The 24,666-nt window shown below is 41.2% G+C and overlaps 1 protein-coding gene across 5 annotated transcripts in view; it reads right to left on the bottom strand.

Moving 5' to 3' along the window:
* Window positions 1-2,927: 2,927 nt before the first annotated feature.
* Window positions 2,928-24,666, bottom strand: part of Ipcef1 (interaction protein for cytohesin exchange factors 1) — a 112,758-nt gene continuing 91,019 nt past the window's right edge. For all 5 annotated transcript variants that reach the window (XM_070010405.1, XM_070010408.1, XM_070010406.1 and 2 more), the window contains 3 exons: window positions 17,340-17,712; window positions 6,707-6,900; window positions 2,928-4,604 (listed from right to left, as the gene is read on the bottom strand). In XM_070010405.1, the coding sequence (XP_069866506.1) occupies window positions 4,404-4,604; window positions 6,707-6,900; window positions 17,340-17,712 (768 nt within the window). In that variant the 3' untranslated portion in view covers window positions 2,928-4,403. The remainder of the gene's footprint in view (window positions 4,605-6,706; window positions 6,901-17,339; window positions 17,713-24,666) is intronic.

Raw genomic sequence — 24,666 nt, 5'->3', positions numbered from 1 at the left:
CAAGAGACGCTGAAGACCACCGCTGCTGTTGCTGCCATTGATGCCCCCAACATAATTAGGTGTTTTATCTTCAATTAAGTTTCTGGAATCAATTATTCTCAAGATAGCCACCAGAGGGCGCAAGAACCCTTGTAGAAGATCAAAGTGCAGCCATTAAGCACCTCCCGGCTACAGAATTTTGTTTTATTTTGTTTTTCTTTAAGGAAGAAACTGTGCAAGGCAGACAATTGAACACCAGTAATATGTTTCCATTTTTTTCCCCACGTTACTGTACTACATACATTTTCATTTGTTTTTATTCCTTACAAGTCAATCACAAAACCATAAAGCAGGAGAAATGAACCATGCCTTTTTTTAAAAAATCAGTTTAGTTAGCCAAAAAGAGTCGACGACCACGACAATGAAGAACAAAAGCACAATGAGACTTAAGGTATTCGTTTCACATGTACATCTTGCCCCCAGACACCATGCAGTGTTACAAGTCAAATCCCTGTCATGCTCAGAGATTGCAATATGTGGTGCTTGCAAATGCTAGTTTTTATTATAGGGTGTTCAATATCTCCATGGTACATGCTTCCCTTTTGGGTTCAAGGTAAAGAAATGTCAATGCAGAGCAATGAAGTTCTGAAATATCAAGAGAAATGTGAACTTTTTTTTCAGGTTGAACTCTGTGATGCTTTCTGTGTGGTATTGTGGTCGTATGGGAAAGAGTTCAAGATGTCTGTAAGAGGCAAAGAAATCATTTCCTGTCTCAACACAGAAATGCTTGTGGCTGTTCGAGCTCTCATCCTAGGAGGTCTATTATAATCACTACCACTTCATGTGGTTTGCAAAATACCTAGTTTAAAGGGCTTTTCTTGTCAATTATGGGGGATAAAACCTTAGGCAAGTACTTGCTTCCTATTTCTAGGACTTGATTTCTCGTGTGGGTAAGTATACAAAAATATCACAAGGGAAAGACATTGGAAAATCTGTCATGTGACACATTCTGTTACACCAAAGAAGACAGACATCCTACAACTTTCCCTTGTCACAGCAGCTTTCAAGATAAAATGACATTTGGCTCTCACCTAACTGACTCACTAAAGCCGTTGGTGTCAGGAGAGCAAAATACAGTCACTCTTCCTTACCAAGAATCTGACTGAAATTTAAATATGGCTTTCATCGGCATAGCACCTCTCTGTAAAAAACTTACAAAATATTTTTCCTTTCAGTCAGTTTCAGGTCCATTATAGTTTGAGATTTGAACCCCCCCCCCCAGGAGACTGAGAAAGGAAGATCAGAGCACTGACCCTTAATCACTAACCTGAGTCTCTGATTTATGACTTGATGTGCTTCGGGAGTGGGGGGGGGGGGACGGGGGGGAGGAATGGGCACTTTCCATTTGTCTAAATCTGTCACCATTCATAGATGGTCATTCATCCGAAGGCTTCACAGTACTAACCAGTGGTACAATTTACAGAGGGAAAAAGACCAGGTCAGGTCTTAATTCCCAGAAAACCCAGAAGCTCCCTCCGATTTCCCATGGAAGGCTGAGCAGACAGCCACCAAGGCCAGCAGGGTCCTGGTCAGTCCTTTCCCTGGACACAGAGCGCAGCACCCAGCTTAGACCAACTGTCACCTCAGGACTGGGGCAGCGGGGATTCTGCCAAAAAAGAGGCAAGGCTGCAAGGGTCCGAGAGGCCTGAGGTTCCCCCTTAAACCCGGCTCTCTGAGGTGAGGCCTTGGCCAAAGTACTTGATAGAAGCCTCAGTGCTGACCCCGGTCACCCACCGTCATGGGGCAACGGGCAGGGTCAGGGCTGGGCTGCAAAGGACAAAGTGCTGTGCGTGCAAAGCGTGTGTGCATTCACCCTGAAATCTAACTCCAGTCGTAATCCTCGGGTGGAGTGTGTGAGTTAGGATTCTCTCCAGGACTTGGATTCTGAGCTTTGAGCCACTGCAGCCATTCCTCAAAGGGACAGAAGCACCTCAAATGCAAGAAAGATGTGGGATTCTGCGTTTGTTTTCAGGGCAGCAGGGGGCGGGTCTCCTAGGAGGCTCCCTCTGGGTCTACAGGCTTGGGCAGCCAGAGAGGTCGCTTCCACAAACCCAGAGTCCAAGGCCACAGTTGTGATGGCTGTAGCGAGTGCTGGAAGTCTGGAGGGACTGAAGCACAGTGATCCTCGGCTGCTTACTGAGCAGCCTGGCTCTGGGTCTTCACAGGACACCTTCCTCCAGTACAGGAGTCTCTCCTTTGACCCCAACATCCATTTCGGGGACACACATGACAGCACAATATCTATCGCTTTTCCCCACTTTTCTCAGACCAGAAAAGTGACTTGAGACCAAGACAGAAATCGCCAGGGCTCCTACGTGCCATCTGCTCTTCCTGTCACTTTCCTCCTTCCCCTTCTGCCCCTGAGCATGGCGACAGGTCAGCAATCCCTGCTTCCTAGCTCAATCCCTGCTTCCTAGCTCAATGAAAGCATTTATTTACAAAGGAGGAAAAAGGACCCAGTAGGTGTTTTTCACATTAAATTTGAATTGTAATGAGGGTGGTAAAAGGTCAATTAAATACGTATTAATAAAAAAAAAAAAAACAGGCCAAAGTAAATATACCAGTAAATTCCCGATGAAAAATGTTTGGAGCTCCTTCAACCTACCTTCTGGATTTTCTATTGTGTTCTTTCTTAACCCTTGTTTACAGAGACTGAAGACATTTTAGGCTGGAGAAAACACTCAGCCACTATTTCCGCTGCATGCACAGATGCAAACGGGGTGGTTATTTCCACATGAATGGCAAGCCACAACTGCAGAGTTATGACATAGTGAGGTGTGTCATGTCAACAACTTTCCTAGGGCAGGGAGGGCCCGTGGCCCTGGTGGGTCATGGTTCTTCTCATGATGAGAAAGCTTCATTGTGCTAAGCTATGAAGACAAACAGAGTTGGTTTTCTTTGAGCAAGCTTTAATAACAAACCCCAAACCCATACTCTTTAGCAAGGAGATTGTATTAAATTTTGTGTTTCATTTGGTCTAGAGTTTATGGATGTAAGTGTCGTAAAGCTTTAGGTTTAGTTAAGAGGCTGGCTTAGGATAGAAAAACTTAAGAGCAAGATCGGGAGAGATAGAGAGGGAGAAGAGGAAAGTGAGAGAGAAAAAGAGAAAGAGAGAGAAAGAGCAAGCAAGCGAGAGAGACGAAATGATCAACACATGCTCCATGTTTTCCCCACAGGATTTCCTGAGCATTCCTGACATCATATAGTGCAACATAATTCTCATACATCAATACTATGCTTATTTCTCTCAGGCAAAAAGTATATATACTTCCAGAATTTATATTACCAAACCAACCATATAATAGTATATCATCTCTGAGAACACTATAATTGGAACTTCTATAAATATATTTAAATAAGAAACATAGATTGCTATCCACATAACACACGGTGGAACACATAAACATACAAAAATAAAACAATCCTCTTTAACTCCTTTGTTGACGTTGTTTGGTTCATTTGTGTGCATCCCCTCTCCTCCCCCTTCCCCAGGTAGAAACAGCGATGAAGCCAGAATCATCTCTCCATGTTGATCCCAGGAAAACTGGGTATGAATTCATATCGTGTGACAGGCGCCAGAGCCCAAGACAACATCAGCCTGGTCTTCCTGGTTGGGCTGAGTGCCAGCTATTTGCAGAAGTTAGCCGGGAGTAGAGGCCTTCAACTATAATAAGATTCTTTGTTCTCGGTTGCTCTGAAGAAAAGCAACATTACTCACAGTCTTCCACCTGGGGAAAGGGGAAATATCAACATGACTCTTGAGTTGCGTCTACAGCATGCCCCGGCCTGAGCCTCCATAAAGAATTTCTCCACTGACAAAGGATCCATACTTTACTCACACAAGAGGTGAGACATTTCTAGTCCATGATGCAACATGTATCTTGTTCCAACTACTACTATGGAGAACATTCCTGCACCGGAAATGTCCCTTGGAGAACAGCACTGTCATCAGAGTGAGGGCCCACCAGCATGCTTCTTTTGGACCATGGTGTGTCTGTGAGTCATGATCACCCGCGACACCAGATCTCTTGTCCGTGGTAAGTTGTCATTTTCTCAAAAGCCAGGACAGAAGACACATTGCTCAGGGGCCATCAGGCGTCCCCCTCAATGTGAGCTCCGGGTAGAACACAGAAACCGGTCTAGTCAACTGACCACCAACAACCCAGTCTTGATCGTGGTGACATACTTGGGACAAGAAGCCCTGCTGTCTTCGGGGATGGTCTTCACCGAAGGGGCAGCTCCGAAGGGGGAGGGGGGGGCTGGTGAGGGACAGACTGGGTTTCATCTAGGAGGAAATGCAGCATCTTGTAGAGCTGTTTGCCGGACGAGGTAAGAGGTAAGAGGGGGAGAATCCTGGCTTCGTCTCAGATAGAATTTTCCACACAGGTGGAAGGCGGCTCCTGGAGCTCCTCAGAGGTGTTGTCCGAGGCGGACAGGGTCTGCTGCTGCTGATAGATGTCCTGGATCAGCAAGGTGTTCATCACCTTCCATTCTCTGTATTTCCTGGCTGTCAATTTGGGATCGTCCAGCAGCTGGTTAATCATGGCCAGATCGTGTTCTTTACACTGCCCACGTGGAAAAGAGAGAGGAGAGGGCCGTGAGTGTCTTCATTTGCATAACCCCACCGTTATCCACCCTGTCACAAACGCGCGCATACATACAGTCATTACGAAAGCATCGAAATGGTTCTGCACATTCGTACCCCGAGCCTAAGAGACGAGGTAGGCCATTCCTACACATGAGCTATTCGTCAGGAAGCCACATTCTATGCCCAAGAATTAGTGGAGAGCTGGCCAGAGAGTCAGCCTCTATGCTGTTCTTCCCGAATCTGCCCACTGTGCCACACCAAGGTGAACACAAAAGGCACACTCCTGCGGTAGAGAAGGGACCAAAGCCCCGCTGACACCCTAGTCCCTCCTCCACGGGAGACCTAGAGGCACGAGACTCACACAGACAGAAACGGAAACAATGCCTGTCTCTTCTCTTACGTCGGTTCCGGGTTACTTAGTGGTAGATAACTGTATAAAAGTCGCTGAATTCATCCACTATATGAGCACCACAATGGAGAATAACAGGGCCTAGGAACCCGTGAGCCTGGAAAGCCTTTGCTTCCACAGTCAGGTCACTGTTCTGTTGAGGTCTGGGTGTTTGGTCTGCTTGCTCTGTGGTGAGTCTGGGGCCATATTCTTTCTCTGACAAATGGATGAGGCTGTGCAGGCTCCTACATGTTGGCCTCCCAGAGTCGTAGCCTCTGGAGGATATCTTCTTCCCTGAGGGCCAGTATTTTCCCTTCCTCATGTGTCCATGTCTTTCCCATTGGTGCCTGGCAAACGCCTCTGGGCTGTTTTAACAGGAATGGCCACAGGTAGTCAGTTCAATCCCATGCTGCCGCCACCAGTCTCCCCCTGGCCTGAGCTGAGCTTGTATTCCTCATCATTGTCACTATTCCAGTATCCAGGGTGGCCCACACAGGGGGTCCAGGGACCCACAACAGTGCCTGGCCCCAGTGCAACTCAGGAATCAGCGGTTTGACGTTAAACACCATTTCACCACTATCAGCTCTCAGAAACAAGCAAGACAGCAAAACCCTCACATACACTGACAAACTTACACTGGATAAGCCCACCTCCTAACCAGCCCTGCACACACTGTGGGCTGGAAATTCGTGACATCTTTTCACCATCAAACGCGAGGGAAGTTCTTGTATTTGGAATATCTTGGTATAATTAAAAGATACTTTTCCTTTTTCCTTCTTGGCTTTCTTGTTGCAGCCTTCCAGTGTGCATCCCTGCCTTCTATTCACCAACTGGGACATCTGACTAACAAGAGCCGCTCATCATCTCTTTGTGCCCTCATCCTTTCAGATTGCTGACATTTTCCAGATTCCTGGAAAATGACTCCAGTTCTTATTGCAAAAGGACATGCACACAACAGAACTAAATAGCTAGACCGATCGAGGCTTTTCAGAATGTATAAATCTTCTGCTAATTTGGGACTATGTTACAAAGCATCCTGGCCTGCCCTTGGTAATGTTAGAATCTAACTGTGAACCAGGATACTTTTGTCCCAAAGAACCATTTCAGTGACGGGAGGCCCTGAAAATAGCTCCAGTACATCCTGTACGCCGTCCCTTCTTTCCATTGTGAAAGCATCTGCTAGTCTATTACCACAATGTATGCTTCCCGCCCCCTCCCCCCCATCCCCCGCCTGCCTCTCATGGTGTTCCTTGGCTGTGGTATCTACAGTTGGCAATCTAGACATTCTCTCCTGAATGCAGCACAGAGGAATAAATGAACCAGCTGAAAACTCAAGGTTTTATTTGTTTTACCACCTTTTATCACTGATTGATGATCTCTGTGTCTAATCAACACACTGAGCCAGAACAAGCCCGACACAAACAAAAGGCACATGGGCCTTGCCACCCAGGAGCTTTCCATTTGAGATTTTATATGGGTATGAAGGTCAAACCAAGGCTAACCGAGGAAAAACTGCCTCTGGTGCTTCTGTGGGGATGTTAGTGCTTCAGAAATGCCAGGGTCATCTCACCTGTACTGTATTTGTGTTCTCTGCCCTCCCCTCCACCCACCGATGATCACTGCGATTGGCAGAACCAACCTTTCTTTTCCTCGCGTGCACAGAGTCCAACCATACTCTGCAGTCATCTTACCTTTAACGTGCTATTCAGGGTGCGGATTTTGTGCAGTTTCTCATTTATGGATGGATTTTTGCAGCGTTTAACAAAGGACTTTCTCAACTCCTTTTTGGTGGAAGGTCGCCGGTCGCCAAGAGGAGATAGACTAGCCTGCTCTAATGACTTGTAGAGCTTCTCCATCTCATCGTCTTCACATGCTTTTGTTTCTTCTATTAGAAAGACACACGGTGTAACAACAAACAGAGTTAATATGAAGGAGAGAACACTAGATACCGTGATCCTAAAGGGCAGCCTTGCCCACAATACTATCTCAGACTTCTCATCTCCAGAAGCCATACCATTTTGTTGACAATAATATTCCCTTGTCTAACTCACCCACTGGTGATGGTACTTTACGTTGCTTTTACAGTTACGAAGAGGTAGTGCTGATCTATTAATGGGGTCACAACATAGATACAAAATAATAATGGAGACAAGTGATAATTAGAATCATAGGACAGAGAGAACTCAAAGCCACAAATACACAGCAACCTATGTCTTGAACCTGACTCAACGAAAAGGTAAAAAAGTCCTTCCAGATTGTTGAACCAAAATCAGTGCTGCCAGGAAACCCTCTCTGGTGAATCTTGTGCCATGAATAAAACATATTGTCAAAACTTCCCTTCTGTTTTTATGTAAACACTTTGCTGAATTATAATGTCACGCGAAAGACAACTGCATTATTGTTACTTATCTTACCAAACTGTAAAAAGCAAGAAAAAAAAGAAAGAAAAAAAACACAGATTGGCAGAGACCACTTGTCTCCTTCCCTTTGGAAACAGAAGCCAAGTTAATTATTCACACCTCCCTTATCTCCTGAAGCAAAATTAATGAATTCTGTCTGATAATAGAGTGTTTCCAATGCAATTGTTATCCTTCTTTTCAAATGCCTGCTTTCAGTGTGGACCTTGATCCACATTGACACAAATGGCATTTTACGGTCTATGTCTTCTCAACTCACCAGTGTTTGGTCAAAGACGATAACAAGTATTATTTTATGGAGGAGACAAAGGGAAGATTCTTGGAAACCAAGCAGGATGTGAGTTACAGATAAAAGCTCAGCTATCCTGTCGAGGCCCATGTGTTTTTGGACGGATGTACCTGCTTGAACGTTAACAAGCTTACCATCTCCTCAGGCACTTCTTACAATGCAGGCTCTGAGTCTGTCTGGAATGTCACTGATCTTACATTTTTGACAAGCTCCCAGATGAGGCTACAAATGCCAAATCATAGACCAGACTTCGGGGGCAACAGAGCTGAGCTAATCTTGGAGCAATTGTTCATGTAACTCCAACCTCAACGCATTGGAAGGGATAGGGACAGGGACCATGCCTGGCATGTGTAAGGTCTTGAGTTTAATCCCTAGTACTATATATAATTAATATGTATACGAATTCTATGTGTATATAATAAGATACATGTGTTAGCAAGATCTTTTTATGTGATATTAACAAATGAGGCAAAACAACACATTTAACTAATGGTTAGAAGTTCTCTCCTTTCCAAGAGTACGTCAAGTGAAGTTGGGACGCCCGCTCATCCTCCTACATACCCAGCCTATTGTCTGCTTCTGGCAGGCCAGGATCACGTCTGCAGGCCCAGCATTTGCCTGTCAAGAACACTGTATGCAGATTATCTCTTGAAATGCTGTATTTTCAACTTCGCCTCCCCCACTAGCTTATTTTTGGTCTTCCTTGTGATTTCTAGAATGTGACTGTTTACTTTCTATTTAGAACATAAAAGCTGGCTTCAGAAAACAGGAGAGAGGTTGGTATGCCAAATTTCATCTCAGGATTTTAAAAGAAACCTTTAGAGACTGGGGGGGGGGGGGGGTGGTGAGGAACAACCTATGTGATGTCCAAGAAGAGAACTCGAATCATGTGAAACATTTGGAAAGTCCTTGGTAGAGAAAACTATCTTGTCTTTGTGTTCTAAATATCAGAGGGGGAAAAGGATCATAGAAGGTACCTGTCACTGACAGAAGAAGGAACTGTACACTCATTTGAACATTCTGGACACCTTTTATGAGTTTATAAATGTGAATTTAACACCTGATGCATACAGATCAGAAGACTTTAACGCTCTTAATGATTTTGACAACTGCAACACAGCAAGACTTGAAATCACAAAGACTGACATTTGAATTAGTCAACTGAGAACAAATCCCAAGAATTCAGTTAATAGTAAGAGCATCACTGACCAGTATAAAGTTTTGAGGGAGCATTTCTCTATTCCCCTACATCAAGAAGAGATAACTATCCTGCACTGAGCTTTTTACCAGATGGCAGGCATTGTGTTCCTTGTAATGCCAACATTATCTCAGTATCTTTCAATGATCCTATGAGAACAGATCATTAACCCTGCTATAAAAGAGGGTTTAACACATAGATTCAAGATCTTGACCAAAGTCAGGCACCCATGGCTCACACCTAGCTACTTGGGAGGCTGAGATCTGAGGATCATGGTTCAAAGCCACTCCAGACAGGAATGTCTATGAAACTCTCATCTCCAATAAAACACTCAGAAAACTGGAAGTGGCATTCTGGCTCAATTGGTAGAGCACTAGCCTTGAGCTGAAGAGCCACAGCACGTAGGCCCATGGTTTAGACCCACAACTGACCAAAACAAACAAACAAAAAACACAAAATCTTGACCAAAGTTATAATGAAACACAAACCTCAGTTAGGATCCCAAAGCTAATTTTCTTAAATATTACGATATACTCTGAATGTATCCGAGGCAGTTTCTTTTCATAAACCTCAGTAAAGATAATATACTTCAAATCAGACAATCTATAGTCACTGGCTGGACCAGAGTCCAGGACTCAGATCCCTGAACACATTACTCTGCCTCTAATGAAGTTAACACACATTCAGAGCCTCAGCTGCAAACGTACCCAATCTCTGTTCCTCACAGAGGGGAATCTCTGTGTTTCCCACAGGGCACTAAATCCCAGGCCTGGAAATTCAAAAGCTATATAGCAACCAACGGAGATCAGGCCATCAGATTTGAACAAGACAGCTGGAAATAATGAATAATGAATCCATTCTAATCAGGAGCAGGAGAATCATGAATACCACATGTGTTCATATTCACACACAACAAAAATATGAGTGCTTAGGAAATGAGAAGCCAAAGGAGAGAGAGCACTAGTTGTAAAATAGGGGACTGGGAAGGCATAGTAGGCAAAAGGAATCCTATAAGAAACCCAATATGTTACAAGGAAGTCATAGAGAATGCTCAAGTGTACAGGATATTTCCTTGGTTCTTGTGATTCTTAGAGAGAAAAAGAAATTGACACTTTGATTGCCTTCACTTTTCTCTACTTGTCTTATATTCTCTGCTGGAATATTGTACCCATCTTCCCTTGTGTGTTTAATCTTTCTGTTATTAAGACAGTCATTAGCAGAAATACTCTTCTATAACATTATTGCTTTCATTGATCAGAAGATCAAATCAGTCTGTCCAGTGATTTTTAATATTCTTCTTTTTATGTCCGGTGATGATATAATCTTAGGCCGTGCCACTGTGCAATCATATGATAAGAGCTTTATGTTCTTGGAACAAATATTCCATTTATTTTAAAAGAATTATTCTTCCAAATATATATCTAGAATTGAGTGCAATATTTAAAGAAGACAAAATTTCTGTCTGAAGCTGGACACTGGTGGCTCACACCTATAATCCTAGCTTTTCAGGAGGCTGAGATCTGAGGATCATGGTTCAGAGCCAGCCTAAGCAAGAAAGTCTATGAGACTCTTATCTCCAATTATCTACCAGAAAATCAGAAGTGGGACTGTGGCTCAAAGTGGTAGAGCAAAAGAGCTCAGGGACAGCACTCAGGCCCTTGAGTTCAAGCCCCATGACCAACAACAACAACAAAAATTTCTCTGCTCACATCTCAATGAAACAATAACAGTAACAAAACAAAACAAAAACCTGAAAGGTAGACACAGAAAATACAAGGTTTTTAAAAAATGAGGAGATGTGAATTTAATGGAAATGAACAGGAAGAAGAGATAAAAACCAACTACACTGAGGAATGCAAATCTAATACACTATAGATAAATATAGCGGCTATGGACTCATAAGCTGGGAATTCCACCAACCCTGTACATCCAGGATGGGGAAAAGTGAGCAAAAAGATACAAATGAAGATTCAAAAGGAAGAAAAGGGTGGTGTGTATAGCATATCAAGTGTAGATCAGCGAAGCAATAAGAAAGAAGTTACTCTAACTCAATTTTACAAGCAGAAAGCAATGACTTAAAAGCAGACAAACCCCCTAATCGTATTAAGATGAAGTTCTCTTTTCTTGTGTCTGTGACTGCAATATAGTATGATCCATGATTACATATGTAGCATTACCTAAATATGTGGATTTCGGTATTCACAGGTACAATGCTTTAAAAACAGTATCTCTGAAATGGAGCCTTGTGTGTACACTTGTAATCCCAGCACTCAGGAGGCTGAGGCAAGAGGATCATGAATTCCAGGTCAGCCAGGGACACATGAACAATCATTGTTTGAAAGGAAAAAAAATAGTCTTTCTTGACAAATTAATCTACACATTCAAGGAACTTTTACTTAAGTCCAAATGTGGGATGATAAATAAAACTTGAAGAGCAAACTAAAAAATTAACTGAAACAGTACAAAGAAGAGCAGTATTCTCTGGAAAATGAAAACATACTATAAAAGTAGAATCTGATGACTGTACGGACAAAGCAATAAAAAAAACAGCGGATAAATAAAAAGGCTGAAGTAACAGATCATGCATATGTAGAAACTTCCATATTATAAAGATGACAATACAAATGGAGGGGAATGAGTCTGTGAAACAAGAAATTGAACATTCACTTCAAATCAATTACATACTTGTAATTATTAACAAAAAAGCCATTAATTTTTAATATTTATTTGTAATTTAATATTTAATTAATTTTGATTTTTATTTAATATTTAGAATGCATTAATAGAAAATATGAGTGAATATTATAAACAGATGTCTTCCTAGCCTGGTATCAGTGGCTCATGCCTGTAATTCTAGCTACTCACAAGGCTGAGATCTGAAGATTATGGTCCAGAGCTAGCCCAGGCAGGAAAGCAAAAGCCAAAAAGCTAGAAGTGAAGCTGTGACTCTAGTGGTACAGTGCCAAATGTGAGTGAAAAAATGCAGGGGTATATATACATACACATATACATGTAGCATATATACATATATAGTGCACACAGTGTATCTCTGTACAGCTATATATTTCATATTTTCCTATTTTTAGTTGAATGAGCAAAAGTTAAAGCCTGGTCTTGATATGAAAATAGAAGCATTGTAACTCTTGATGAGAGAACACTGATACAATTTCTTTTTTTTCTAGTTTTTGTTTTCTTTGTACTTTTATAGAGCTATAATTGACAAAATTATATGATTCTTAAAGTATACAGAACCATGAACACACATATGTACATATATGTTGTGTGTATATGTATAGTGAGATGATTACCAGAATCAACTTAATCCACACATACAGCCTAGTGACATTTTTTAAATAACTTGTTTTGTGATCGCCACACATAAACAAATTTTAAGTATGCTGTTAAGTGCTGCTAACTATAGTCACCATGTTGTACATTAGTTTCCCTAAACTCATTCAACTTATAACTGAGGCTGAAAACAAACTTTCTGTGTATCTCAACATTTTAAGTGTTATAGTCTAAGCAAGATGATGTCATCAAAACTACCTCAAAAGAAATAATAGCACTAATGCATAATGTGATACATATAAGAAAGTTCTGTAGTATTCTTTATAATGGTGACAAATTAACATCTTAAATTCCTATCAACTGAAGAATAGCTGGCAAGACTGAATTGGTAAAAGCACTATAACACAGAAAACTGTGCTATTATAAAAACAGTAGTGAGACAGATCTGTTTGTACTAACAAGGAAGGTTTTTATGAGGGGAAAATCAAACTATAAATAACTATGCATAATGTTTGTATTTAATATAAAACCTTGCCAGGCATCAGTGGCTCACACCAGCAGGAAAGTCCATGAGATTCTTATCTCCAATAAACTATTCAAAAAAGCCAGAAGTAGCACTGTGACTCAAGTGGTGGAGCAAAGCTCAGAGCCAGTGCCCAGGTCCAGAGTTCAAGTCCCACGACCAGCAAAATAAATAAATAAATAAAACCTTGAGTATTGTATCTATATATCTGTATTAGTACATAGAAAAATAGACTCAGATCTGGCAGCACATATTTATAACATCAGCTCTTAGAAGGTAGATGCAGGAAAATCTTGAGTTTGAGATATACTTGGGTTGCAAAACAAGACATTGCCTTAAACAGAGAATAAAGAGATTGAAAAGCTCAAAATATCAAAGAAATAAATACCGTTGAAAGCATTTCTCACATAGTAGAGAAAATGGAAGATAATTTTAGTGCTGGAAGACAAGATAAACACTATAGACAAACCAGGAGAGGACAAAAAGAATTTGGTACCCTGGGTACCAATTTATCTGAATTAGTAAAGGGAAGGGGAAACAACAAAATGGTGAGACAAAGGACAAAGGGGGACCCAATGCAACAGTGATACTCTCAAGAGAATATGTTGGAAATGATCTGTACAACTTGGGAAGGAGGGAGGAGGAAGGAGGAGAGGGAAAATGGGAGAACAATGAGGGAAGGGGTAACAAGTTGACAAGAAATGTACTCACTACCTTACCTACATTACTGTAACCCCTTTGTACAACAATAAAAGAAAAGAAAGTATGATGTAAGAACTCTAGGAATCCATTTTTAAAGACCAAACCTATGAATCACAGGCATAGGAGAAGTACTAGCCTAAGGCATGGGAAATATATTTAACCAAAGAATAACAGAGTTCTAAAAATCTTTAAAAAGAGATGTTTATCCAAGTTCAGGAAGTCTTTAGAACTGCAGAACCCCACACTCCCAAAAAAGGAAATAAAAGAATAGAGACCCCTCCCACGGTATATAATAATTAAGGCATTAGGGACAAGAACAAGAATACTGAAAGACAGCTGCAAGAGAGATGTGCCAAGTCAACTGTAACTCAAGTCCATCACAACAAGAGTAGATCTCTCCACGAAAACCAAAATCAAGAAGATTATGGAATTATATATTTAAGTATCAGCAGAACACAACGATTATCTAGATTACGCCATCCAGTATCGCTATCATTCATAACTAAGGACCAACAAAATATTCCCATGATAAACAACAACTAAAGCATGATCTCTGTTCTTGAAGTGCTGTGTTGAAAGCTAGGACAGAATCCCTAGAGTTCGGGAAGTCTGAAACTCTCAGTGTAGAAAAGAAAAAGGATGCAATTAACACCCTTTTGTGGTTTTTTTAATAGCTTATACTACAGGAAGAAATGTCTAAGACGTTTAAAAGGATATTTAAATTCAGTATAAAATTCTAGCAACCACAATTTTAATTGTATACTAACTGAAAAATATTTCTCTCCTTGTCTAAATAAAAGAAAGGCTATAATACATGCTGTCTGCTTGTCTCGGGACTCAGTTATTAACCTTTAAGAATCTTCCCTGGGATAAATGCGTGTTCCTCCAGCAAATGCCTCTGGTGACTAGGACTTAAATCTTCTCAAATTTTAACTCCTACCTTGGATCTTATTGAAAACTTCAATCCCTGATTGAAAAAGACCCTGAAAAATGGTTCACACCCAAGAATCTTAGGGCTTTTTAATTACATTGACAATTAAGTGAATTATTATTTTTAGAAGTCACAAAAATGAAAAGCTACCTTCTTCTCCAACACACAATGACACATTAAAAAAGAAAAAAAAAAAGCTCAATGTGCAACTTGATTACTCAACAGCAACTCATCACAAACCCAGGCAACAATTGGGTTGCTGTTTCCATGGAGACAACTTTATGTGGTTCATCTCTTTTGGGAATTTAACCAAATCCCTGGCAGCAGGGGAAAATCATCACCAGAAATCTGTAACATATGGCAGCTGCCAACAAATCAGTGAGGAGGGAAAAGTCGTTTCATTTTCCCTTCATCTCTGTCCAGGGAAATACCTTCACTCCAAGCTGTCTGAAGACACATGCAGAATTTGCTGGTCACTCCACATGTAACTCAAACTTAAGTAATATCAGGTTTCCTCGTTCTTAGACTGAGAGAGACTGGTCCCCAGCCAGGCTTTCAGCCCATTTAGTTCCTGAACCACGTTTATACACAGCCAACAACTGCAGGCATCTTCTCATGACTCTCACATTAATCCTAAAGGATAAATCTCAGCCTCCAGGGTGTTCTCTCAGGACAGAATGTAAATGGAACTTCAGTATCTCTGAGGCTTTTGGAGCTTTGCTTATCAAGGAAGGTGTGGCTATATCTTTGTGCCCATGGAAACCTTTTTTACCTCTATTTCTAGTCTGATTATGAATATGAGTTCTTAATAGGAAAATAATGGATGTCACACTTTTATTATTTTATTAAGTTCAAATAATCCTATGTCTGAAGAGATCTTCTAAGCATTAAGCTAGAAGGAATCTAGATCAAGATGCCTGGATTCTCTCTTTGGTAAATCTTCCCAAGAACAAAAACTTGCAATGTGTAATCAGCGTTTGAGGAAAGCAGTCATTTCCATATGAACAAACAACTCTGAGGATGGAGATGTGTGAACTTTTCAAGGAGCTTACTCTATCTGAACAGCTCAGAATGTTTCTTAACATTTCTCAAGCAGAACCTGAACCTGAATCTACACCTTTTCACTTGTACCACTGACCAGTTTCCTACTCTCAAGGAACCACAGCTGACTCCACTACTCTGCACCAAAGCACCTCACAAACACAAAGCCAGCCCAGATCTATCTAGTCAGTCTTCACAGTCCAATTTCCATTCCTTTATTTTCTTCAGTGATGTTGTCTCCTTTTGCTTTTCTATCCTACTCTACCACTATCCCCTTCTAGAAATGACTTCCTCCACTGAAGTTTTTTCTGATGTACAATAGAAAGTAGTACTAGATTGGGGGTATAGAACAAAAGTGGTCAGGCAGGTAACTCAAGTACCTTAGGGAATAATGACAGCTGGGGTGACCTGGAGAAGATATTACCAACCTGATTGCTCTAATTCATGCTCACATACTTGGAGGCACTACACACACACACACACACACACACACACACACACACACACACACACACACACACGTACATACACACTGCATACTCACAGTGAGAGAGAGAGACAGAGACAAATCAATCTGCAGTTGTAACCCTTGACCCTCTGATTTTAAGCGAGGTGAGCATATCCATTTATGTCATTAGAGAACCCTGGATAGTTATTACAGCAATGCCACACAGCCACTTTCTATCGATAGTACAGTAAGAAAACACAACCCAAGTTCATTATTCTCTCACTGATCTGCACCTTACATCAGATAAGCCTATTTTACCCACAAATGAAGACTCAACATTCAGAAAAGGCACATGACCGCATAATACTACAAGGAGGCTAGACCTGAACAAAAGAAAAGGAATAACTATCATATATTTTTAAATTCACATGATTAATTTCTGCATACCCTTACTCCTTTGTTTTTTGTTAAGACTTAAAATGTTTTCCAAAAAGAGAAACTGCGCTTTCTTTTGGGTTTTGTTGGTTGGCTGGCTGTTTTGCTTTCTCCTTTGGTGTGGTTTTGCCCATGGTAGATGAGAACTGTCACTCCCTATCTTCCATCTCTCTCCTTCACACTTGAGATATAAACTATTTAAGGTTCCTACTTAAGATATATAACCTTCTCCTTGGTGAAAGATTAGCTGGAGCTCTACCACTTGAACCACTCCTCCTGCCCTTTGTTAATATATTGGCACAGATATGAAATTCTTGAGTGAATTGGAAACTGGCTACCTTAAATAATCCGGACCATTTAACAACTTAAAGATCAATGATCTATAACTCACTAAATAACGTCTTACTTATCTGGAAGAGGGGGTGAAGAACTTGTCCAAACAAAATCCAGGAGAAATTTACCTAAGATGAGGGTCTACAAAATAAATATTTGCAAAATAAATATTTTTTAAAAATTATGCTTGTACAAGACGCTATGTTGAAAATGAACTTTACAATTTACAACCTAAAGGGGTTGGCATGCCATGTAGATCCATCCTTCCACTGATCACACAGGTGAACTCAGGAGCCAATGGCCAGGACTAATACCATCTCTGAGTATCTAGGAGGGTGGTTGTTCTCAACATATTTAGAGCCATCAAAGAGAAATTATGAATCTTAGACTATAGATTTAATCACCATATGTTGCAGAGAAAAGGACATGATGAAGAAAAAGAGTTCATCTTTTTCTCGAATTGATGGAGAAGTATCATTAACGATCAAATGTCTTATGGCCCTAGAGCATTTGGTAAGTCACATTCAACAGCCAGCAATTATTGACCCGGCATATATCTTTGTCACAGGCAAGTTCTACAAAAGCAACCCCAGGCCCAGTCCCAAGAGCTGTTTAACGATTGAGTCACCATTGATGAGTTGAAACATTCTGGTTACAGACTCACATAATAAACCTACCAATATTCAATCTACAGACAAGTAGATACATTTTTGGTTTACCTCTATCTGTCATCCTTGATCCAGTAGATTTGTCCGGGATGGTCAGATGGTCTTGATTGCTACTCAATGAAGATGTGTCATCACTAGACAAAGAGTTCAAAAACCCACTTTCTGAGACAATCGAGCTGTTTTCGGAGGCCCTGTGACTGTGTGCCTCTGAGGTCCGCGCCGGCTCATGGACCTGCACAGCAAACATCTGGGGCTGCCCCACATCTTCGGCCGCAGGTGAGCTGTTAACGATGTCAAGCCAGGACTGCCTTTCTTTAGATGCCAAGGAAGAAAAGCTGCTGGGTGTCTTTATTTTACTCTCCAAAGAGGAACAGCTAGAGGCCGCACCCAGCTTGGGTGAGGATGAAGATGCTTGCCGGGCAGTCTGTGTTCCACAAACAAAACAAAACAAAAGAGAATACAAGAAAATGGTGATTAAGCCATCCCTCTCCTCTGCTCCTGTCTAACAAGAGCCCCTCAGTGTTGCTTCAAGAGGAGAGCAAGCAGGAATAGACGTTTACAAAGATGAAGGTGTAATGTTTATTTTGGTACGACAACTCCCAGGTGTCATTCTCTGGAGAAGATTTGTGTAACTTTGAATTCACCATTCTAAGTTCTGAAAAGTCTCCACATCACAATTTACCATACTCTTCAATCCTCTCTAGATATTTAAAAGGCTTTTTTGAGGCATTCTTTAGAATTTTTTTTTGTCTGTCATGGGGCCTGAACTCTGGGCCTGGGCACTGTACCTCAGTTCTTCAGTTTAAGGCTAGCGCTCTACCACTTGAGCCATAGTGCCACTTCTGGCTTTTTCTGCTTATATGGTGCTGAGGAATTGAACCTAGGTCCTCATGCATGCAAGGCAAGCACTCTACCACTGAGCTACCTTCCCAGCCCTTCTTTAGAATATTAAGATGTGCCTTGAGCAAACAAAATAAAGTGTAACATATCAATGAATTCATACTGATAGAACAAAAACCTTTTATAAACATGATAAGGAAGGAAGAAAAGCAGGAAGGAAGGAAGGAAGGAAGGAAGGAAGGAAGGAAGGAAGGAAGGAAGGAAGGAAGGAAGGAAGGAAGGAAGGAAGGAAGGAAGGAAGGGAGGGAGGGAGGGAGGGAGGGAGGGAGGGAGGTAGAGAAATAGAGAGAAAGAGAAAAGGGAAAAGAGAGAGGAGGGGGCTGAAGTGTGGCTCGCTGGTAGAACATCTGTCTACCATCCAAGTAGACCCTGGATTTGAGTCCTAGCGCTACCAGAAAATAAGTAAATAAAAAGGGAAAGAGAAAAAGTCAAAGCTGGAGCCAGACAGGAAGCAAAATCCTATTAAGTTAGTGGAGATCTGTGAGGTGAGCAAAACACCCACATTTTAACTACATATTTCTCAGCACTGGCCAAGGTCACCTCATAATACTCAAGCTAAGTGAGATGTCAACCCTAATTCTCTCTTTGATCATTTTAAAACTTGGACAAAAATCTCACAACAAAATACCTTTATAGCCTCTTAATTCATTAGAGGGAAAACCAAGAGCTGCAGCACCGTCAAAGGAACAGGTACAACACGGGGCCCTGACTTCAGGCCCTAAGGCACACTCCACAGGAAAAAGGCCACTCCTGGCAACACAGTGACAGGGAAACCACAAATACCGTGTCACTAGGAACTCTCTTGGAACAGACTCCATTTACTCTGAGATTTTACCCTTGCTATGCTGGGTTTTTTGTTTGTTTGGTTTTTGGTTTGGGGTTTGTTTTTTTGGTTTTTGTGGTTTTCTTTTGTTTGGGTTTTTTTTTCGGTTTGGTTTGGGTTTTTTCGCTAGTCCTGGGGCTTGAACTCAGAGCCTGGGCACTATCCCTGAGCTTCTTTGTACTCACAGCTAGCTTTCTGCCACTTGAACCATCGTGCCACTTGTGGCTATTTCTGAGTAGAGTCTCATGGACTTTTCTGCCTGGGCTGTCTTTAAACCCCAATCCTCAGATCTCAGCTTCCTGAATAGCTAGGATTACAGGCATAAAGCACTGGTGCCTAGTTCCTTGCTTCATTTTGACTCTGAAACAGATGTCTTTGTTAAAAAAAAATGGGGGAAGGGGCAGAGGGTGGTACTATACATAACGTTTGTCATTAGGAAGTTTCCGATTTTAATAGCCAAAGAAAGAGAGCAGTTCTCATGGGCCACCTAGAGAGTCTAGCCTGACTTCATAGCAATAAATAAACAACAACAAAGACAAAAAGATAGCAACTCTATGCCATTCTTCCATTTTTAATCTTATTTGAGCAATAGAATTAAGTATCTAGACTCCAGTGTGCTCTGATTGCCCTCCATCTCCCGCAGCAGAAGGCAAAGAACGTCATGCTTCTGTTCCATGACAGCACTATTATCCCATTACCATCTAGCTGTCACGCTCTCTCCTCAGTTTCAAGCAGGCAAAGCTCGGAGGAAGTGGCAGAATGGCACTAACGAGAGAGACCGAAGTGCAAACTTCCAACACCTGAGAGCCACTGCAACTAACTCAGAACAGTCAACTCTTCTACAAATCAGTGTAGTCCTATGAATCTTGTAGGTCTGAAGCTCTGACTTGTATTGGGGGGAAAACGGTAAATAATTAACCATTGTGTGTCCATTAGACTATGTGGGCAAAATAATCCATACATCTACTTAAGTATTGTGACATTAAAATGACTACTTGAGATATAAACTATTTAAGGTTCCTACTTAAGATATATAACCTTCTCCTTGGTGAAAGATTAGCTGGAGCTCTACCACTTGAACCACTCCTCCTGCCCTTTGTTAATATATTGGCACAGATATGAAATTCTTGAGTGAATTGGAAACTGGCTACCTTAAATAATCCGGACCATTTAACAACTTAAAGATCAATGATCTATAACTCACTAAATAACGTCTTACTTATCTGGAAGAGGGGGTGAAGAACTTGTCCAAACAAAATCCAGGAGAAATTTACCTAAGATGAGGGTCTACAAAATAAATATTTGCAAAATAAATATTATAAAAAAAAAACATGTATGCTTGTACAAGATGCTATGTTGAAAATGAACTTTACAATTTAGGTGGGGGGGAGTGTAGTTGTGGAGATGAGAGAGAAGGGATGGTAGGGGAAAAACAAAGGAGGAAGTAACCATGCTTGATAAGAAATGCACTCATTACCTTGCTCATGTGATTGTAACCCCTTTGTACAGCATTTTCACAATAAAAAACTTATTTAAAAACAAAAAACAAAACACATCTATGCTGGCTTAGTCCTGACACCTTGTCCTATTATGGCTTTTGGGGTAAAATTAAGCTTCAATGTGACCCACTTCCTGTTTTAAAAAAGAGACAGAGCCTGAGCTTTCCCCATTGCTCCTTCTGTTTTTGCTTTAATTGGATTAGAGCAAAACAGGAGAAAGGTTCAGTGCTCAGTGATTACATTGTTTCCTCAAGATTTTCTAAATCTCAGAATTGTACTTAAAGTCAGGTGCCAGTGGCTCACACCTGTAATCCCAGCTACTCAGGAGGCTGAGATTTGAGGCTCATGATTTGAAGCCAGCTGGGACAGGAAGGTCCATGAGTCGCTTAACTCCAATTAATCACCAGAAAACTAGAAGTAGCAGTGTGGCTCAAAGTGGTAGAGCAGTAGCCTTGAGTGAAAAAGCTCAGGGACAGCACCCATCCCTGAGTTCAAGCCCCATGACTGACAAAAAAGAAAAAAAGAATTGCACTTAAAGGCTAAAAAAACCCAGCTATATTGAGTGAGAATCAGAACTTTCCATGAAGTGTTATTCAATTAAAAAAATTTTTTTACCACGCACCAGGTAATATTTGTAGATTAGATTTTAAAGTGAGAAAAGAAGAGTGAGCAACAAAATAAAAAGAATGGAGCTGCAAGGAAGAAGAGAGTCTTAGAGGAAGGAAAAAGAAATTCAGAAAAACTGTATTTGTTAAGAGGATTTTCATTGCTTAAGAGATTAACAATGCAAAAATCAAAATGAACCAGGTCGTCATTCTACAAGGTTCAATAATGGTATGGGAACATGCCTTATAGAAAGTACAGTGTTAAAGCATGATTGATTGGGTCTGAGTTTTTATAGCTGCTAATCATCAATGCCAAGCACAGAACTCAGCTGTCCATGTAATATACTCATAAACCTCCCCAGCAAATGAAATAAAGGTAGAGATGATCAACAGTCTTGGTTCTCCACTCTCTGTCTGCTTTAACTAATATGAGTCTAACTTTCATGGTCAGAACTATGCCTTCTATGCAGGCAGCCTGCTCTAATAGCTCTTTCTATCAGGGTCTCCCTTCCATCCAGGTAGCTACACTTGGTGCTCTTAGTCTTCTATCCCAACAGGTGGAACATCATTTTATTTGTCAGCTTCTATTGTGATTGCTGATTGACTTAAATTTTTTTGTGAGTTACTTGAGAACAGGCTGTTTTTAGAGTCATTTTTACACTTCCATTTTTGCCTCTGTGCCTGACACACAGTTGGTAATGAACTGCTGCCAGCAAAGAATGGAACAGAAAGCCAGTTATGTGGACAAAAGTGCCTCAGAGTACTTAAATATCTTCTTGAGGAGCTCTCAGAAGTCATCCATAAAACTGTTAAATGTTTTTTATCTTAATTCCAGCATCAATTAGGTTACAGTCCCACAAATGTTCACACAATCTTTTTTTATGCCCTTTCTAGTTATCCAGCAACAGCTGAAAAGTTCTTTGATGGGATTTTTTTTCAGTTGTAGGCTTGAACTCTGGGCCTGGGCGCTGTCCCTGAGCTCTTCAGCTCAAGGCTAGCACCCCACTTGAGCTACATCACCACTCCCCGTTTTCTAGTGGTTTATTGGAGATAAGAGTCTCACAGACTTTCCTGCCCAGGCTGGCTTTGAACTGTGATCCTTGGAGCTCAGCCTCTTGAGTGACTAGGATTACAGGCATGAGCGACGGGTTTCACACAATCTTAAACAGAATGATTTTTATCTAATTAGAGGAATGATGATTTTATGTGGTATGCTTCATTTAGAAATATTTGAGTTTGAAATATTTTATTTTTATTGCAAAAAAACCCCACCTCCTAGACATTTTAAAGGATCTTAATTTTAACTCAGAGATTGCATGATGAAATGAAGACATTAAACTTGATTTTCAAATTCTCTCTATAAGAGATTTTTGTTTATTGGAGACACTTAATTCAAATGGTTATTAGTTCTTAACGCCTTTTTTCTTTGCATTGTTTCAAACTACGAGTTTGCCCCTGGTGAAAAATAGTTTAAAATAACACCCAAAGCCTGTAATTAAGAAGTGATTCAGACGATAAATCCTAAACATTCATGGAAGAACACAAAGAAAGAAAAGAAAGAAAGAAAGGAAGGGAGGGAGGGAGGGAGGGAGGGAGGGAGGGAGGGAGGGAGGGAGGGAAGGACAGAGGGAGGGAGGGAGGGAGGGAGGAAGGAAGGAAGGAAGGAAGGAAGGAAGGAAGGAAGGAAGGAAGGAAGGAAGGAAGGAAGGGAAAGGCAAATAAATTATTTAGCAAAAGAGAAATATTTTAGAACTCTGTATCATAAGACTAAACAAGAAGAAAAGGAAGGAACATACACAGACTTTCTTTCCTTCTATTGTCATATTAATAATAGCAAACCAGTCCATTGCTTTTTCCCACTCCGAGGCAATGTACCTGTATCTCTCCCCTCGGCTCTCTCCCCTAGGCCTCTATAGCAGACTCCTTCTGTCGCTGACTTTGTACTTGACCTTGGGTGGTGCACGGACAGCAGAGCCATGCATCACTCCATGCTCTTGAATCCAAGTGATGTTGGAGATGTCCCCTTACCTCCCAGTCCTGCACCTCCTTCATTGTGAATCCCCTTGGCCCAGGCATCCTCCAGTCGACACCAAGAATATATCTCAAGTATAAAACAGGTGGTAATATTTCTCTGCCTCACGTCCTCTACTAAGTGCCCATCAGAAGCAGAACACTCTCCATTAGTGCTGAGAATGTCTGCCTCAAGCCCTGTCTACCCCTGGAAGTACAATGACTCCCTCATTGTACTTCTATCTGCTCAGCCACCTTGGCCTTCTCTCTCTGCCCCTGAAGGGCTATGATTCCTTCTTCACAGGCCTTCCCCGTGGGTTCTCTTAACTGTCTCCTTCCTGCCCACTTTTACCTCAAATCAAATAGTCTCCCCTAACAGGAATAAACAAAGTAATATCCCCTCCACTCTCTTCTTCACAGTACTTCTCAGTGTTGGCAATCATTTGTTTGAATTATCAATGTATTGTCCCTCTTCAACTCAGAACCTAAACAATGGGACACCCTAGCCCATCTTACCATTCCCATATCTTCAACAGCGCCTGCTAACCAACAACTGCACAAAATAGGTAGCAGCTGTCTGATCAACAGGCAGGAGCCAAGTATGGAACCTAAAAGAACATTCCTTGGTGTGGTTTGGTTTGGTCTTACTATGTCGCTCAAGCTGGTCTCCAACTGAAGATCTTTCTGCCTCATCCTCCAGAGTGCTGGAATTACAAGTATGCAACATCATGTGCAGCATAAGAGAATATTCTTACTATATCTTAAGCAACTTGCAAACGTTACTTACAGCAGAAGATTTACTTCTTTGGAATGTGGCTTCCTCATTTCTCAGACTAATCCAGGATTTGTTTGGAAGTGAACTGCCATCATCATTTGTAAAGCTATAGGAAAGCACTTTACAAGTATAAAGTATTGTCTTTCCAATTCCCATATGGAAATATTTCTAGGGTTAGAGACTTGTGCATAGTATGGCAAAGATTGCTATAATCATCCACTCATCCATCTTTCAATGTGGCTAATGTTCATTTTATTGCAAAAGTGTGTAATAAATATTGTGAATAAGCAAAAATAAATGTATTGGCTCCTGCTTCTGATTTTAAAGATTTAATAATTAAATTGGATTCATGAAAATCTAAAATACAATGCAGTTTATGATAACAACATGAAGAATGCATAAAAACCAACTATTACAGAAAAATGCAGTTCTGAAGAAAACAGAATTGAGGAAGCCAAGAAGCTTATGTGAAGGAAACCACACCCCAGAAGCTGACTTGCATGATACTTAGAAGATGGACTTGGGGCCAAGGGTTGGGGGCAAATGCGCCGGCAGGCTGAGAAATTTTCTCATTGCAGGTGCAGGAGGCGGAAAGAGTGGAAAAGCTCTTGGGGAAGTGCAGAGAGTTCCGGGGCTGATGGCTAAGAAGGACTGGTAACGAGATTGTCACAGCTGTGCAAACAAAATCTCAATGGCCTGAAATACCAAGTCACAGAGCGGAATTCATAGGAGAAGCAATGAGGACTCACTGAAAGGTTTGGGGCAG

The sequence above is a fragment of the Dipodomys merriami genome, unplaced genomic scaffold (assembly GCF_024711535.1).
Source record: "Dipodomys merriami isolate MVZ:Mamm:240054 unplaced genomic scaffold, mDipMer1.0.p SCAF_8, whole genome shotgun sequence".
Taxonomy (NCBI): domain Eukaryota; kingdom Metazoa; phylum Chordata; class Mammalia; order Rodentia; family Heteromyidae; genus Dipodomys; species Dipodomys merriami.
This window is presented reverse-complemented; position numbering and strand designations above follow the sequence as displayed.